We start from the raw sequence: 14,573 nt of genomic DNA on the forward strand, positions 1-14,573 counted from the left end.
ATTTGCATATTTATGCAAATAGCGTTTCCATTTGGAGCAAGGACAAATGGAAATATATTTCGTTTCCCTAATTTGTCGAGAAATTTGTTTAAAATTATCATTAATACGATATAATCGAAAATCTGAGCAACTTTAGCACGCAGCATTGATAATCATCGTATTATCCTGTACTTTAAATAAAGCAATAACGATACTAGGGTTTACGATGATTAAGTAGAATGAGTCCGGAACGATAGGACGTGCGTATTGCTGTTTGATTTTTGCCAACTGATGTAACGAATTAAGTACAATGAATTCTATTCGTGATTTTTAAAGCTATCGTTCTCATATTCATTATTGTCTTGCATTGTAAAAGCATTTATTCATTATCCTGGCAGGGTTAGTTTAATCGCCTACTCCACCAACTATTGGAGTTAATCGAATATCTAATGAACAATTATTACTTACACCCTTCGGCCTTTTAAAAGCAATATTTACAAAATACATTACAACATATTCGTATTGTATTTACGAATCAACTTCCTGCTCATCCATATACTTTATGGATATAATTTTCTAATTACTTGGTTAACATTTAATGAACGCTATGCCATTCTCGAAAACAATTGTTATTATGCATCGTTGAAAAGACAAAGGAGTATCTCAGAGTGCATTTCTACTGATATCGCGCGCGCGCGCGCGCGAGCACGCACACACACACACACACACACACACACACAAATGCATCTCTACATGACTTTCTCTTTTCTTTCTTTCTTTTTTTTGTTTTTTGTTTTCGTTTTAACTACAATCTCCATTGCTATAAATGCTTTATGAAGTGAAATAAAGAATAAGAGCGACACCTCAAGTTAAAATAATCCACTATTAATCGATGCGCGCGCGAGCCATACACATACACGTACGTACGCATAGTGTAGAGGAAACGAGAGCGTGGAACCGAGTGCAGCGAGGATTTAACAAGCGCCGCGTAAAATAAGCAGCAAAGCCAGGACTGGAAGAAGAAACAGTGCGAGAACACAGAGGAGAAAAGAAGAGAGAGGGAGAATGATCCGAAAGTAAAAGAAAAAGAGGAACACAGGGTAAGGAGAGAAGTAGCCCGATGCCGGTTATTCTCGATCGAACGCTTTTTGCCAGGCCGTCGCAAAGCTAATTGGACTCGGCTATAAACGAGTGAGCCGACAGCCGCGCGTCCGCACGCTCTTGCCTCTCCTCCTTCTTTATATTCATCTCTCCTTCTCCTCCTCCCCCCTCCCCCTCTCCTCGTTGACGTCGTCATCGGCGCTCCTCTCGCTGGGCTTTCTCTCGGGCACTCGCGAGAGCCGTATTATTACGCAAAATGGGCTTACATGAGCTCGCGCCCATACGTTTCTCTCCCCCTCCCCCATACCGTCGTCGCCGCCCTCCCTCCCTACCGCCCTCTCTTCCAGCGAGATCTCGCGGCTCCGCCTCGTTATCTCGGCTGCTTGCCACCTTTTCGTGCAGGTATTCGCCGAGGTATTGGCCGAGCCCCTTTGTATCGCGAGCGAAGTTTGCCTTACGACGACCATTCGACGGACGTCTTTTTTGAGCACGAGGGTGCGATTGCACGCGCGCCGATTAATGGCTTAACTGACGTAAGAGCCGACAATCGTTTTCGGACGGAAGGCCGATCGGCGACTATGCGTATTTTTTCCCCTCAACTAGCTTTTTTTTTCTTTTCATTTGTTTTTTCATTTTTGCTTTTTGACTTTTTTTTTTATCAATACACGGCAGCGATACCGATTCGTTCGCCTCGATGCTCCTCCGATGCGCGCGTTTCAAGGAAATCAGAGCGAGATACGTACATGCCCTCGGATTTATTATTTACTTTGCTTATCTCAATATCAAATGGCCGCCTCGTCGAGGCTTATCGCAAATAATATCTCCAGGACTAAACATTGATTTTTAATAAGCATTTATTTATATTTACGTTCAGTCGAGCCGCTGGAGCGAGTTCTCACTCACTTTCTCTCTCTCTCTCTCTCTCTCTCTCTCTCTCTCTCTCTCTCTTCTCTACATCAGTTTAAATGGTGAGCTTTCAATAATTATGTGCTTGCTTGCTAAGTATCGCATTGCCTCGCTTACGAATCAATTATGCGAAGGTGGTAGGCGACGAAAAGCTCTACGTCCGGCACTGGCCAACTAAAGACCGTCGACTGATTTACATTCCGTACGGGGTCGCGAGATGCGTGACGATGGGCCAAGGCAGAAGAGATTCCGAAGCTCCCGGTGAAAGTGAAAAGAGCGCAAAAGGGGACGACTATTATTTGCCCGCGAGAGTAGCCGTAAGCATAGAAACAAACGACGTCCTCGCACCATTTAACGGTGGACAAAGCGGAGGTGTAGACGTTGGGGTCGCCGAGTCTCGAGCGCGTTACTTGAAACCCAAAGGCAGCCTCCCCTCACCCCCGAAGCGGACCGAGCCTTGTGGAAGCGCATCTTTATCTCGCTGTCTCATCAATGGTGCTGGCGAGCCCGCGTATTGGCACTTTGGGGACTCCCGTAAAGCCGGGATATCGCGTGCTTCTTTTACCTCGTCCCTTCGTGCGAGGCGACGACAATTCGCGAGATCGACAAATCGTGGAGTGGGACGATCGCGGGACGACTGGAGGAGGTGAAGAAGTAGGAGGGTCGGTAAAAGGCTCCCATAAAACCTGTCCCGCATAATTACATTATCGGTCACGTTGCGCGCTCTCCCATGCACGGGCCAATACATGCAATTTCTGTCTCCTCTCTACTCGCCACATCGCCGTTCGTTCCCCACCCCACTCCCGTCGCTCTCGCTATCCCTTCTTCTAACGCGTGCGCGCGCGCGCGCGCTCTATCTTCTCTTTGTCCTTTGCCGCGTAGCTTTTTCGAATTTCTGGTAGTCTTCTTCCCTTTTCTTTTTCGTCGGAGGTAGCAAATATTCGCCTCGTTCCTTAAAAGACAAGATGATCAGAGCCAGAGAGGAAAAAAAAAGACAAACAGCCGCAAACAGTACCTCTACTACTCCTTTTTTTTTTTATTTCCCTCTTTCTCTCTTTTTACACAGGCACACGGGTGAGTTCGCGCGCAAACAACTACTCAGCTCGTAGCTCTTTCTCGACCATCTATTGATTTTTTCTTATTTCGGTTTATCTCCCGGTCAAATAGTGTTTGGTCGACCGTACGTGAATTGAGAGAAAGGGAGAAGGGTCGCTTCGTATTCTCTTTTGTATATTCGCATGGTATGTTTGGACTGCAGGGCTTATTATAATGTATTCTTTAAGCCAACCAGCGAAGAAGGTTGTTTTAAATTATATCCGTTCGATAAGCGTGAATTGTAATTGTTATAGCCAATTTCCTGTGTCAATTCGCCAATAAAAATGTACGTGTAGATTACGAAGTCTATTAAACATTCGGCTGAACTTTGAATTATGAAATTTTATAAAACTTTTATTAAAGGACTTTAATTATGGATTTTATTAAATAATAATAGTAATGACGATTTAGATTATGATTATGATTATGATTACGATGTTGATGTTGATGATGATGATGATGATGATGATGACGATGTCGATGACGATGACGATGACGATGACGACGACGACGATAATAATAATACAATTTGTTTTCAATATATTCAATTTTATTAATTCAAAATCATAATCTTAAGCTTTTGAATTAATAAAAATATTTATAACACTTTACTACAGAAAGAACCATAACAAATTGATAAATAATACGGTATGCAATGTATCATAATTTACTTACGCAACTATGAACGAATAATATGTCCGACGAATTACATACTTAAACTACTTGTGAAGCAAAGATAAATAAAATACCAACATTTTTCTCCTCCTTCATTTATTGACGTGAGTAATAGTTTAGATGTTACACGACAATGTGATTTTTAAAAAATTAATTTTCCTCTCATTTTTTTTTATTGGAATGCGCGACACTTGAGAGATTACCATCTCCTACAAACAACATTAATACAAGTTGAAAAATCAAATAATGTACAAATTAAAAATTCCATTATAAAAAATTGTTAATATTTAATTTATAAATATTTCGCATTAATAATCAGAAAAATCAGACTCATTTATAATATATAACATGGATCGATCAGAATTTGATTGATTTCAAATATGAATTTTTTATCCGATCGTGTCTTACCAAACAGTAAAAAGAGATGGCCGTTATATTCATATAACTTAAATAAGAAAAATATTAAACAAAAATGGATTAAATGTGAAAACTTAATACACATCAGACTAAATTACAATAAAATCATTACGGCGCATTAAGAGTCAATGACATTACACATAAAAACTACTCGTGATTTATCGCTTCTCTTTAGATTTCCAACATACACGCGTATGTTTCTTCTATCGAACAAACAAACAAATAAAACAAGAAACAAAACAAAAAACGATCAAGCTCGTCTTTTCGGTAGTAATGTATGTTTTAGTTGTTTCTTCTTATTACGTCGTGGAAATTATCATTTTAACTATGCACGCCAACGTTTGACCGTTGCACTTTATCGTTAACTTGTCAAAGAAAATGATGAAAAGTGAAGCGTGCCGAACGTCACACGTAGCGAAACAACAAATTGATCACTTATGACTAACAGGAGTAATGTACAATTGAAAAAAAAAAAAAAAAAAAAAAACGCGCGAGGAGTGCGTATTACAATTATGTCGAGAATTAATAATACATATAATTTTCATGTATACAATATAGTATCGAGAAGTTACAAAGTATTGATCGCTAAACAAATCCTGGACAGTCGATTACTTTAATAGAAAAATTCGAGATTCTCATAACAGTTTGTTAATAAATAGATTTTGTACCATAAATTATTCTAAAGCACACGTTTTATTTTTATTCATTTATTGATTCCTTTTTTGTTTTTTTTGTTTGTTTTTTTTTTTGTTTTTGGCATTATATAACTAAATTCATCACACATTGAATTTAACTTAAAGGCTACATAATGTATATGTCGTTTTATAAATAATATAAAAAATATTTTAAAAAGATGCGTAGTTGATAATACTAATCTAAAAGAAATTTGTTCGACGTATCCAGCGATTACCTCATAGCTCCTCAATTTAACATAACGATGGTATTAAATAATATACGTGGTCGAGGACATATTCGGTATTATGGTTTTCTCATTCACAAGCGTGCATTAATAAATCGATGGCTTATTTATATCTTTTTCCCCCGTTTTTATATATATTTTCTCTACATATTTATTAGTACAATTCTCACCTGAAGATAATTGATATCTTAAAATTCTTTGCTATTTATCATATTTTTCTTTTTTGTTTTTTTGTTTTTTTTGTTTTTGTTTTGTTTTGTCTTGTTTTCATTATCATTTTCAATTTGTACTGTAAAATGCAAAAGACATTCCACGTAAAAAGAAGCGAGAGCTATACATCTAATTAAAAGTATAAAATAACGACTGGAGATATTAAATAAAAAAGCGTCGCTATAAGGGTAATTATCAAAAATCCATCGTTAATTACTCGTATGAAAATACTGGAAGTTTACACGAAGGAAAGTCAGCTGCGTGTTGCTTACGCCTTACTCCTAACAGAGATTTGACGCTTATATATAAATAACAAGATCTATTCGTTTTCTTCATATTTTTTGTAAAAAAGAGATTCAATATTGAGGAGTACGGTATATTGATATAAAAAAAAAAAAAAGAATAAGAAATGTTACGAATATGCTTTTAAAATCAATGGAAAGAGAAATGGATAAATAAAAATTAAATAAAAAGAAAATTCACAACTATTTTCGTCAATAGACAAAAATGGATATGAAATCTTCGAATGCTCCATAGAAATTTATAAACATTATCTCCATATTATCTGTAGGATTGATTTTTCATTAAGCTATTGTAAAATACCTATCGGCCAGGTTTCTTTTGCACAAATAATCATTGCGCAAACTATGTAGACGTACGTGCGATACAATTTCACATAATATCTAATGCGAATGCAAAGATTATTTTATCGTAAAATAAGCAATCGCTTTTCTCAGGAACGCAATACATTAGCAATAGCAATAAACATTAAATAGAGTAATTTATAAATTATAGTTACATTATAGCTGCTCCGATAATATAATGACTTTCGTTATGCACGAACATTTCCAGGCGCCCGCGTCATATGTGAAAATTTAATATATAATATATGTCTTTTTTTATTTATATTTATATGTCGAATGTTTCTTTAATATATTAAATAATTGTATAGCACTATATACCTACTTACATTATCGTTAATAATAATAATAATAATAATAATAATAATAATAATGAAAGATAGGGGAAGATGGTTATTACAAATAGTTTGTAAAATAGTAAGTTTAAAAAAAAAAAAATAAAAAAAAAAAAAAATAATAATAATAATAATAATAATAATAATAATAATAATAATAATAATAATAATAATAATAATAATAATAAAAAAAAAAAAAAAAACAACAATAAATCGAAGAAAAATAAGATTTCTTTTCTCGTCTCCTCTTTTCAGCTAAAGCGCGTTTCACGTACAAAAAGCAACAATTAGAGGCCCTGTGTTATCGATTAACTACTACAGTGCATTTACAATAATCTTTTCTTCAATATAATATCAATAGTTAAATTTTTATATTTATATTTATCTTTAAAGCACTTTCATACCTTGCAAAAGGCAAAGTCTGAGAGCACGGTCGTTTTACTTTTGAACTCGATGATGATTTATTCGTTATCTTTGCATCATTATCTGCGTGTCTTTGTTTCTTCTGGCCCGCTGTCCACAGAGTAAACTCGATACAACGAAAGTACCGCGTTCCAGTTATGATGAGTTAAGTTACAACAGTTAATCTTCCTTTTCATTCTCTTTAAGTTCGTAAGGTAATAAAGTCCATCGTGGTCAAGGCGCTGAATGAATTTGTCTCGCGCATCGATCATTCGATGAATTATCATACAAAGCCGTTTATTAGTAGACTGCAATTTGGTTTGACGGGCTCTCGTAACGTAAGGTTATATTTCCCATAAAAGAATCGATCGATGCTCTCTATAATCAACCAATTTTCTATTCTTATTTTACGTCCTACAAACAAATTCAGAACAATATAGGAATTTTTAATTATTTATTAATTTTTTTTTTTTTTTTTTTTTTTGCCTACTAAGGATAATAATCGATGCAGTCTCAAAAGTCTGTCATACATATTTGAAACAATTCAAACATAACGTGGGTACCCTGTAATAAGCAGGCGTCTTTCCAACGGCAACGCGCCTCTCTTATCTATCCCTGCTCTCGTCGGCGCTGGAATTTACTTTCTTTAAAAAGGAACAAAAAGACAAAAAACACCGTCTCCGTATTAATAGCTCGTACACTATATATAAAAAGGCCCAATTAGTTAATTAATTCGATAATTAATCTCTGCTGTCCCGGGAATATTTCTATTTCATTCAGTTCGAATCTCAACGTATCTCTACGGATCTCTACATCATTCGATTAAAGTTCTAGCTTCTGGCTAGTGCCGTATTCATCGATGATGACAACCTGCCTCGTCCTAAAACATTCTCAACCTGCGTCAACTAATTAGCCACCTCGTGGAGGCTCTCAAGGCAAAATGTGATCGCAACGGCTTTCGAGCGGAGGCACGAAGACCTCGCCTTCTCGGTCGAGTACTGTCGCTGCCAATGATGACGCCTATCCTTCTGGACAACGAAAATTAATTAAAAAATAAATAACCTAATCCAATTGTGTAATTTTTGGGTTTTACAAGTCCAACCCAGCAAATAAGAACAAATTTAATCTATCCTGTCGATATTACGAGTATGTGCACTCATATTGGACGATGAATTTTTCTATCTCTTTTTTTTCTCTCCCATCTACTAACAAACTTTCTTTTCACTCTAACATCATTGTATAAAAATTTAGGGGCTAATTCAGGGCCTAGAAACCTAGCTAAAACGAGGCTGCTCGAAGAAAAATCATCTCCTCTTTTTCTCCCTTCGCACAATCGAGAAAGGGCGTTTATGGGAATTTAAGAGCGGCCAGATGTCACGGAACGGACGAGGAGGGAGGAGAGGGACGATTGAGGAGAGAGGAGAGGGACGATTGAGGAGGGAGGAATGGGATCGGATAGAGGACAGTACCATAAAAGTCGACTTTATAAAATCTCCAAGATGAGATTTCTAATTGGCAGTAAAAAGTGGACATTGCGCCCAGCGCAAGGTGCATGTATAAGCAGCGCAGCTTCTGCGACGGGGCGAGATGTAGAAGGTTAATTAACCGCGGTTTTGCAGTTTCGAGGACACACCAACATAAACGCACATAGAGAAGCACGCGATGACGCACAGCCGTACACGCGCGTACGCATACGCTCTCTCACTCTCAATCTCTCGTTTCTAAATATTTGCAGAATTGTGCCAGTGCAGAGTAGCTTCGATTAAATTGATGCGTGAAGGTTACACGTAAGTAGCCATTGTGCCCGTTGGTATAGGCGGTGGAATCTCCTCTACCGGTCTACCTTTCGGCCCGTATTGACCAATGAAAGATCCGTCCTCCGTAAAACGACCTGAATTAGGAAAAACAAAACACGTTTCTTCTTAGTGCATGATGAGAAATTGGCATCATTGGCTCGGTGAAGTATTACGGAAATTCTCTCGATCGAAATCGCATACGCGATTGTACAGGTATGGAAGAGAATTTTCGTTATACTCTCTTAGAGCCATACAATTTCGATAGAAATATGTTAAACAGTTATAAAAAAACTTTCGTCATACTTATGTTCATTGAAGTTATTTTAAGGACTCGAACTTTTTTTTAAGCCGTTTGCTTGTATATAGGAAAAAAAAGTCAACATATTGTGTGACAAAAATATAAATATTTCATGGTTACAAGAGGTGAGATATATGTTGAAGCAAATTAGCAAATATAGAAAATTAAATCACTCTATAAAAACATTGAAAAAAAAAAAAAAAAAAAAAAAATACTGCTTTACTTGTTAATTTCATGTGTAATGTTGTATGAGTTCGAAGAAATGAAATGTATTTATAAAGAATTTAAAATAGTAAATGAAGAAAGTAAATGAGAAAAAGAAAAAAAGAAAGAAAAAAAAAACAAAAAAGAAACGACTGGTGCGTTAACACTTACCTTAAACAAGCGTGGCAAATGCTTGTGAGTTTGGTGGCTGCTTTCGATGACGGCCATACTGACCAATGAATGACCCATCTTCGTTCATACCTTCTATGTGAAAATCAAGCAACAAAAGAAAAAAACCAAATAGGTTGGGCAAACAATGTTAAGGGGATGTTGAAAAGAAAAAAATGACGTGTGGCATTCGCATCAAGCCCATGTGTGAACTTGTTTTCGATGTCAGAATATGATTTAATAGTAGTAAACGTACACGTGTTTATGATTGTTAAGTTTTCTAAAGGGACAAACTTGTCAACTAGCATGAGATAAAGATAAGCAATTCATACCCGTATCGCCGTCACCGTATTCCGCCATTGAATCGGTATCCGATTCGGGATGCTTGCCATCATGATGCGAGGATGAGGCCAGAGAGTTTCTACCACCGCCCGACTTGTTGTCCAGGGGTTGGGAATATTCATGGAAGCCACCTTCATCGGGATAATCGCCACGCCCGGCTGCCAATTCTCTCTCATGTACAGCATATTTTCCACCTCTGTTACGCTTGATCACGCACACGATTATGAGAATGAAGAGCAAAAATGCTATCGCCAGCATCATGCCTAAACAATGAAATTTCCAATAAAAATAGACCTTTTGAAACATTTAAATTACATATTCGATGATCTATCATGGTAAATTTCTAATATATATATATATATATATATATATATATATATATATATATATATATATGTACATAAGTATGAGTAAATTGTAATAATTAAATAAGAGTGTAAGATTACGTAATATCAATTGCAAACAGGCCAATAAAAAGTATATTACGTAATGCGAATTACCTTTACATTGAGATTTTTGTAGAACCAAAGCTTATTGAAATGCATACTTCTATATATTTTTACAATTAATTTTATTCTTACTTTAATTTAAGAAATAAGCTTCACCATGTGCATATTAATAATTTATAGTCAGCAATGTTACAATGAAATGAATATTTTTTTCATATATTGTACAGATTTATTTTACTAGCGAATTAATTGTACATATCGTACTTTTATCGAAGTATGAAAATGAAGAAGAAAAAGCACTCACCAATGAACCAACCAGCTGTCGCAACATTTTCTTGAGCTTGAATAATTGGACCTTCGTTGCTCGTTTCCACTTCTTGCGAAAGACTCTCGGTTACGTAGTCCCCATCAACAGCAACGATGGACATAATATATGTTCGTCCACTTTCAAGTCCACGAATCTAAAATTAACAAATACATTACTCGAATAAAATTACTCTAAACAAAATGTAATACACTCATATGAGATTGATATTTTAAATACGAACCTCGATTTCATTGGTTAATTTTTCAGCATCCGTTGATATTTCGATCGTCTCTCCTTTCATTCGGTACTTGGCGAAGAAATGGCTACCTGCGAATCCGTCGGTTTTTTGCTCCCAAATAATTTTCACGTTCGATAGACCATTTTCTTTTGGAATGTTTAGCCATGTAAAGGTAGGTACGTCAGGGCGTCGCGACGCAGGCGTTCTTTTCTCCACGAAATACCTATTAAAACGATTGTTATACAATTGTTTCATCACATTACATTTAATCTGTATTTGGCAGTTGGGCTCAAAGTCTCTTTACATCATAATTCTCTATTAATTTGCAAAATGTAATACAACAGTAAAACCTACGGTTCTCCGGGTCCAGCTCGCGTGGTTGCACGAATACTAACGCGATACTTTGCTTCGGGTATCAACGATGCCAATTTGGCGCTTGTCGATTCTGGATCGGTAATTTGGGGATGCCTCTCCATTTCATTTCCTATTCTCGATCCATTAACAAGTTGAAAGGAAATTCTATAGCCCGTTAAAATCCCATTGATCTCTATGGGTTTACTCCACTTAAGCAACATTGTCGTAGATCCAATAGGATAAGCTTCCAAGCTTAATACAGTACCGGGGACACCTTCTGGAGTTTCGAAGCTTAATACTTCGGATGACGGGCCATTAAATCTGTTAATTATTACATTAAAATTATTATTGTGATTCATGATGATATTCTATACTCATGGCAACGATCACTCGCGATATATCGATTACTTACCTTCCATTATAAGCTTTAATCCTGACGTAATTTTTACTAAAGGGGATAAATTTATTGACCAAAGCATATGTTTTATTGCCGCCCCTGACATTATATTCTCTTTGAGCTTCTTCTCCATCTTTATCGGTCCACGTTTCAATTTTGTATCCTCGTAATTCGCCCCTCACGGATTCCTCGGACACCGGTGACCAAGATAACAACGCTGTTGTGCTCGATCTTACTTCTACCAATGTAAAGTTGCTCGGAGCTTGCAAAGGCACTAAAACGTCAACATAGATTTTTTAAAAATCGTTCGTGAAATATTTAGTTTTTCGACCCGTCTGACGAGACGGCAATTACATTTAATTCTTACCATCTTCTCCAGAAAAGCCAATTACTTCTTGCGGTTGCTCTCTACATTCCCCTCTCTCGTTTATCGCGCCAACTTTAATTCTGTATCTTTGATAAGTGGGTTGATTATTAAGTTTCAAAGTATTGAGTTTCCACTGATGAATATCCTCGGTGGTCCATTCCTCTCCCGGGATGTCTCGTTTATAGTACACTCTGTACATAAATTTCGGCGCATTATGCTCAATTTGTGGCATCACGGTCCACGAGATGATTAAATTTTGTGGATCGTCTCCTTGGCCTATTACATTATCTGGATTGTTGTAAGGGATGTCGGGCAGCGTTGTGCACACTTGGCTATGCGAGGACGGCTGAGACGGTCCTTGTACATAAAATTAATTCTTTGCTTTAGCAGTTCACACAGTGGCTATAATAATTTATACAGATATAAATAATATATCCGTTTTAAGTTCAATGGTAAATGCCATGAGCGCGATGCGTCTAATAAATCTAATACAAGAAAAATGTATAAATATTCTAGGCTTATTCGCCTTTATTCTCATTAATATATTGAAATGAATTAACAATATTACCCGTTAAGAGAGCTTAGCGAACGTAACAAACGAATTAACTTATTCATACCGATTTTATTCCACGCGATAACGCGGAACGTATAGTTGGCCCACGGAGACATTTGCACGGTATATCTTTGCTCGGTCGCCGGCACATGATCTTTCGCGAATTCCCACGTGTCGGGAGTGAAGGTCGTATTGTACTGAATCGCATAGCGCAGAATTGGCGATCGATTGTCGCCCATGGGTATCCAGCTGACGTAGGCTTCGGTCGAGCCGCAAGTAACGCCGATCAATTGAGGGGAGTTCGGGACGTCTTGAACAATGAGTGTAGCTTGTGCTCGGCTCTCGTCCAAATCAGTATGGGCGACGCAAGTGTAGGTACCCGAGTCCAGTTCCGTGGTCTTGGTGATCATTAATGAGTAGTCGGTGCTCAGTACGAAGCGCGGCTCGGCTTCGAAATCTATGGGCTCGTCTTTACTTAGCCAGTCAATTTTCAAATTCAGAGTCGAGTCTGTTACGGCATTGCATCTGGAATCACACGTTTATTAAGGTCACTGATTTATAATGAGTTTAAGTGGAAAATCACGGTTAGAAGACATTGCAAAAAATTTTCCATTTAAAAAATTGTGTTTTATTAAAAAAAAATAATAATAAAAAAAAATAAAATAATAATAATAATAATAATAATAATAAAATTAAAAATATTACTACTACAACAACAACAACAATAATAATAATAATAAAGAACAGGTCAACGAAATGCTCTTGTGCTTTATCAATTGATCGAATTAAATTATAGAGTTACTTAGTAGTATTTGCCACAGAATAATTGCAGTTATAATGGAGAGAACTAGGCTGAACATATAATTATATAAATATATACTTAGGCATTTTCTAAACGATATAGAGATTGTCCAAGGTCGGTGTGTAATGTATAATTTAAGCCGCGGATAAAAAAAACATAAATAAATAAAAAATGTTTAATGCCCAGCATAATAACCTAACGATTCTTATCTTTTGACGTAGACGTGAACATTTATATTTAATTGTTAGAGAAACGATAATTTATGTTTGATATAATATCTTATTATATGAGGATTATAAGCAATTGCATAAAATCTCGAGGGAATTTCGTACGTTTCTGTTGCTTCTTCACATTTTCAACGAATTGAAATCGTCAGTTGAGCTTGATTAATCGAGTTGTTCAACCAAGTCAATCGTGCTCGTTAAATTATTACGAAATATTTCTTTCGTAATTTTATGTTGACCTTGTGAGGCGTTACGCAAAACTAAGAATCCGACAAATCAAGTGTTTCACGAAATTTTCACCTTCCTGTGCCCCCCTCCCCCCTCCCCCATCGCCACCTCGCCACCAAGCAATTATCCATAACAATTGATGTAAAATGAAAAATAACTTTGTCGGCATTACTACACGCGCGCGCGGTTCAGAAAATTTTAAGAATGTTTTATCAAATAATAAGTAGTGTAATAGAAGTAAGGGGATGCTACGCGATTTACCTGAAGGTTGCCGTGGAGCCTGCCGAGACTTCGTAATCCTCCGGTACGTCCGTTATTCTCGTGTGCTCCTTAACGGCCAAGAAGCCCGTGGCGTTAACTTTTCCAAATTTGTTCGACGCGTAGCAGTTGTACTCGCCGGCGTCGGAGAATATAACGTTTTCGATTTCGAGGTCACCCGTCTCCAGGATCTTGTATCTACCGCCGGTGAGCTCCTGTCCGTTCCTCACCCACTTGACCTCGGGCTTGGGAGCACCGAATACCCGACAGGTCAGCTTTATCGTCTTGCCGTCGACGGTGGCCTCGTCCATCGGCGGCTGGAGAATCTCCGGCTCGAGCGCTAGCACATTCACATAGACGTCCTTGTAAACGTAGCCAAGGGAGTTGGTTGCGTTACAGCCGTAATTGCCGGTGTCGTTCTTCAGCAGCTTCTCCAGGATTATCGAATTAGGCGTGACTTTCCTCCTGGAATTGTAAGGCGCCTCGGAAATTGGCCGGCCATTGTGTATCCACTTGATTTGGGGCTTGGGCACACCGCTGGCCTCGCACTTGAACTCGATTGTCTCGTCCTCGGCCGCGTTTACGATCTCCGGCTCGACGGTAAAATAAGGCACCGATAGCACCTCCAGGTGTATCGAGTACGACTGCGCCGTGCCGACACCGTTCGACACGTCACACGTGTACGTCCCCTCGTCCTCGAAGTTCACGTGCTTTATTAGCAATGACTTGCCGTAATTGCCCTCGGTTACCCGGTCGTTCGCCCGTATCCTCTGCCCATTTTTACTCCAGACGGTCAGCGGCAGGGGCGTGCCACCAAATATGCAAAACAGCTCGATTTTCTTGCCACGCAGGGCGACCTCGTTCTTTCTGCTCACGTACTGCTTGACGGGCTCGCGCTTGTTCGAGCT

General features: G+C 37.8%; 1 protein-coding gene across 1 annotated transcript in view; it reads right to left on the reverse strand.

The window, feature by feature from the left end:
* Positions 1–8,118: 8,118 nt before the first annotated feature.
* Nrg (Neuroglian) overlaps positions 8,119–14,573 on the reverse strand; it is an 11,498-nt gene continuing 5,043 nt past the window's right edge. The window contains 9 exon segments of the mRNA XM_011500445.1: positions 8,119–8,571; positions 9,479–9,751; positions 10,242–10,398; positions 10,486–10,705; positions 10,837–11,157; positions 11,249–11,507; positions 11,601–11,957; positions 12,218–12,678; positions 13,669–14,573. The exon segment at positions 13,669–14,573 is cut by the window's right edge and continues 22 nt beyond it. Coding sequence (XP_011498747.1) covers positions 8,462–8,571; positions 9,479–9,751; positions 10,242–10,398; positions 10,486–10,705; positions 10,837–11,157; positions 11,249–11,507; positions 11,601–11,957; positions 12,218–12,678; positions 13,669–14,573 — 3,063 coding nt within the window. The 3' untranslated portion in view covers positions 8,119–8,461.

This window comes from Ceratosolen solmsi, unplaced genomic scaffold (genome assembly GCF_000503995.2).
Source record: "Ceratosolen solmsi marchali unplaced genomic scaffold, CerSol_1.0 scaffold56, whole genome shotgun sequence".
NCBI classification, from domain to species: Eukaryota; Metazoa; Arthropoda; class Insecta; order Hymenoptera; family Agaonidae; genus Ceratosolen; species Ceratosolen solmsi.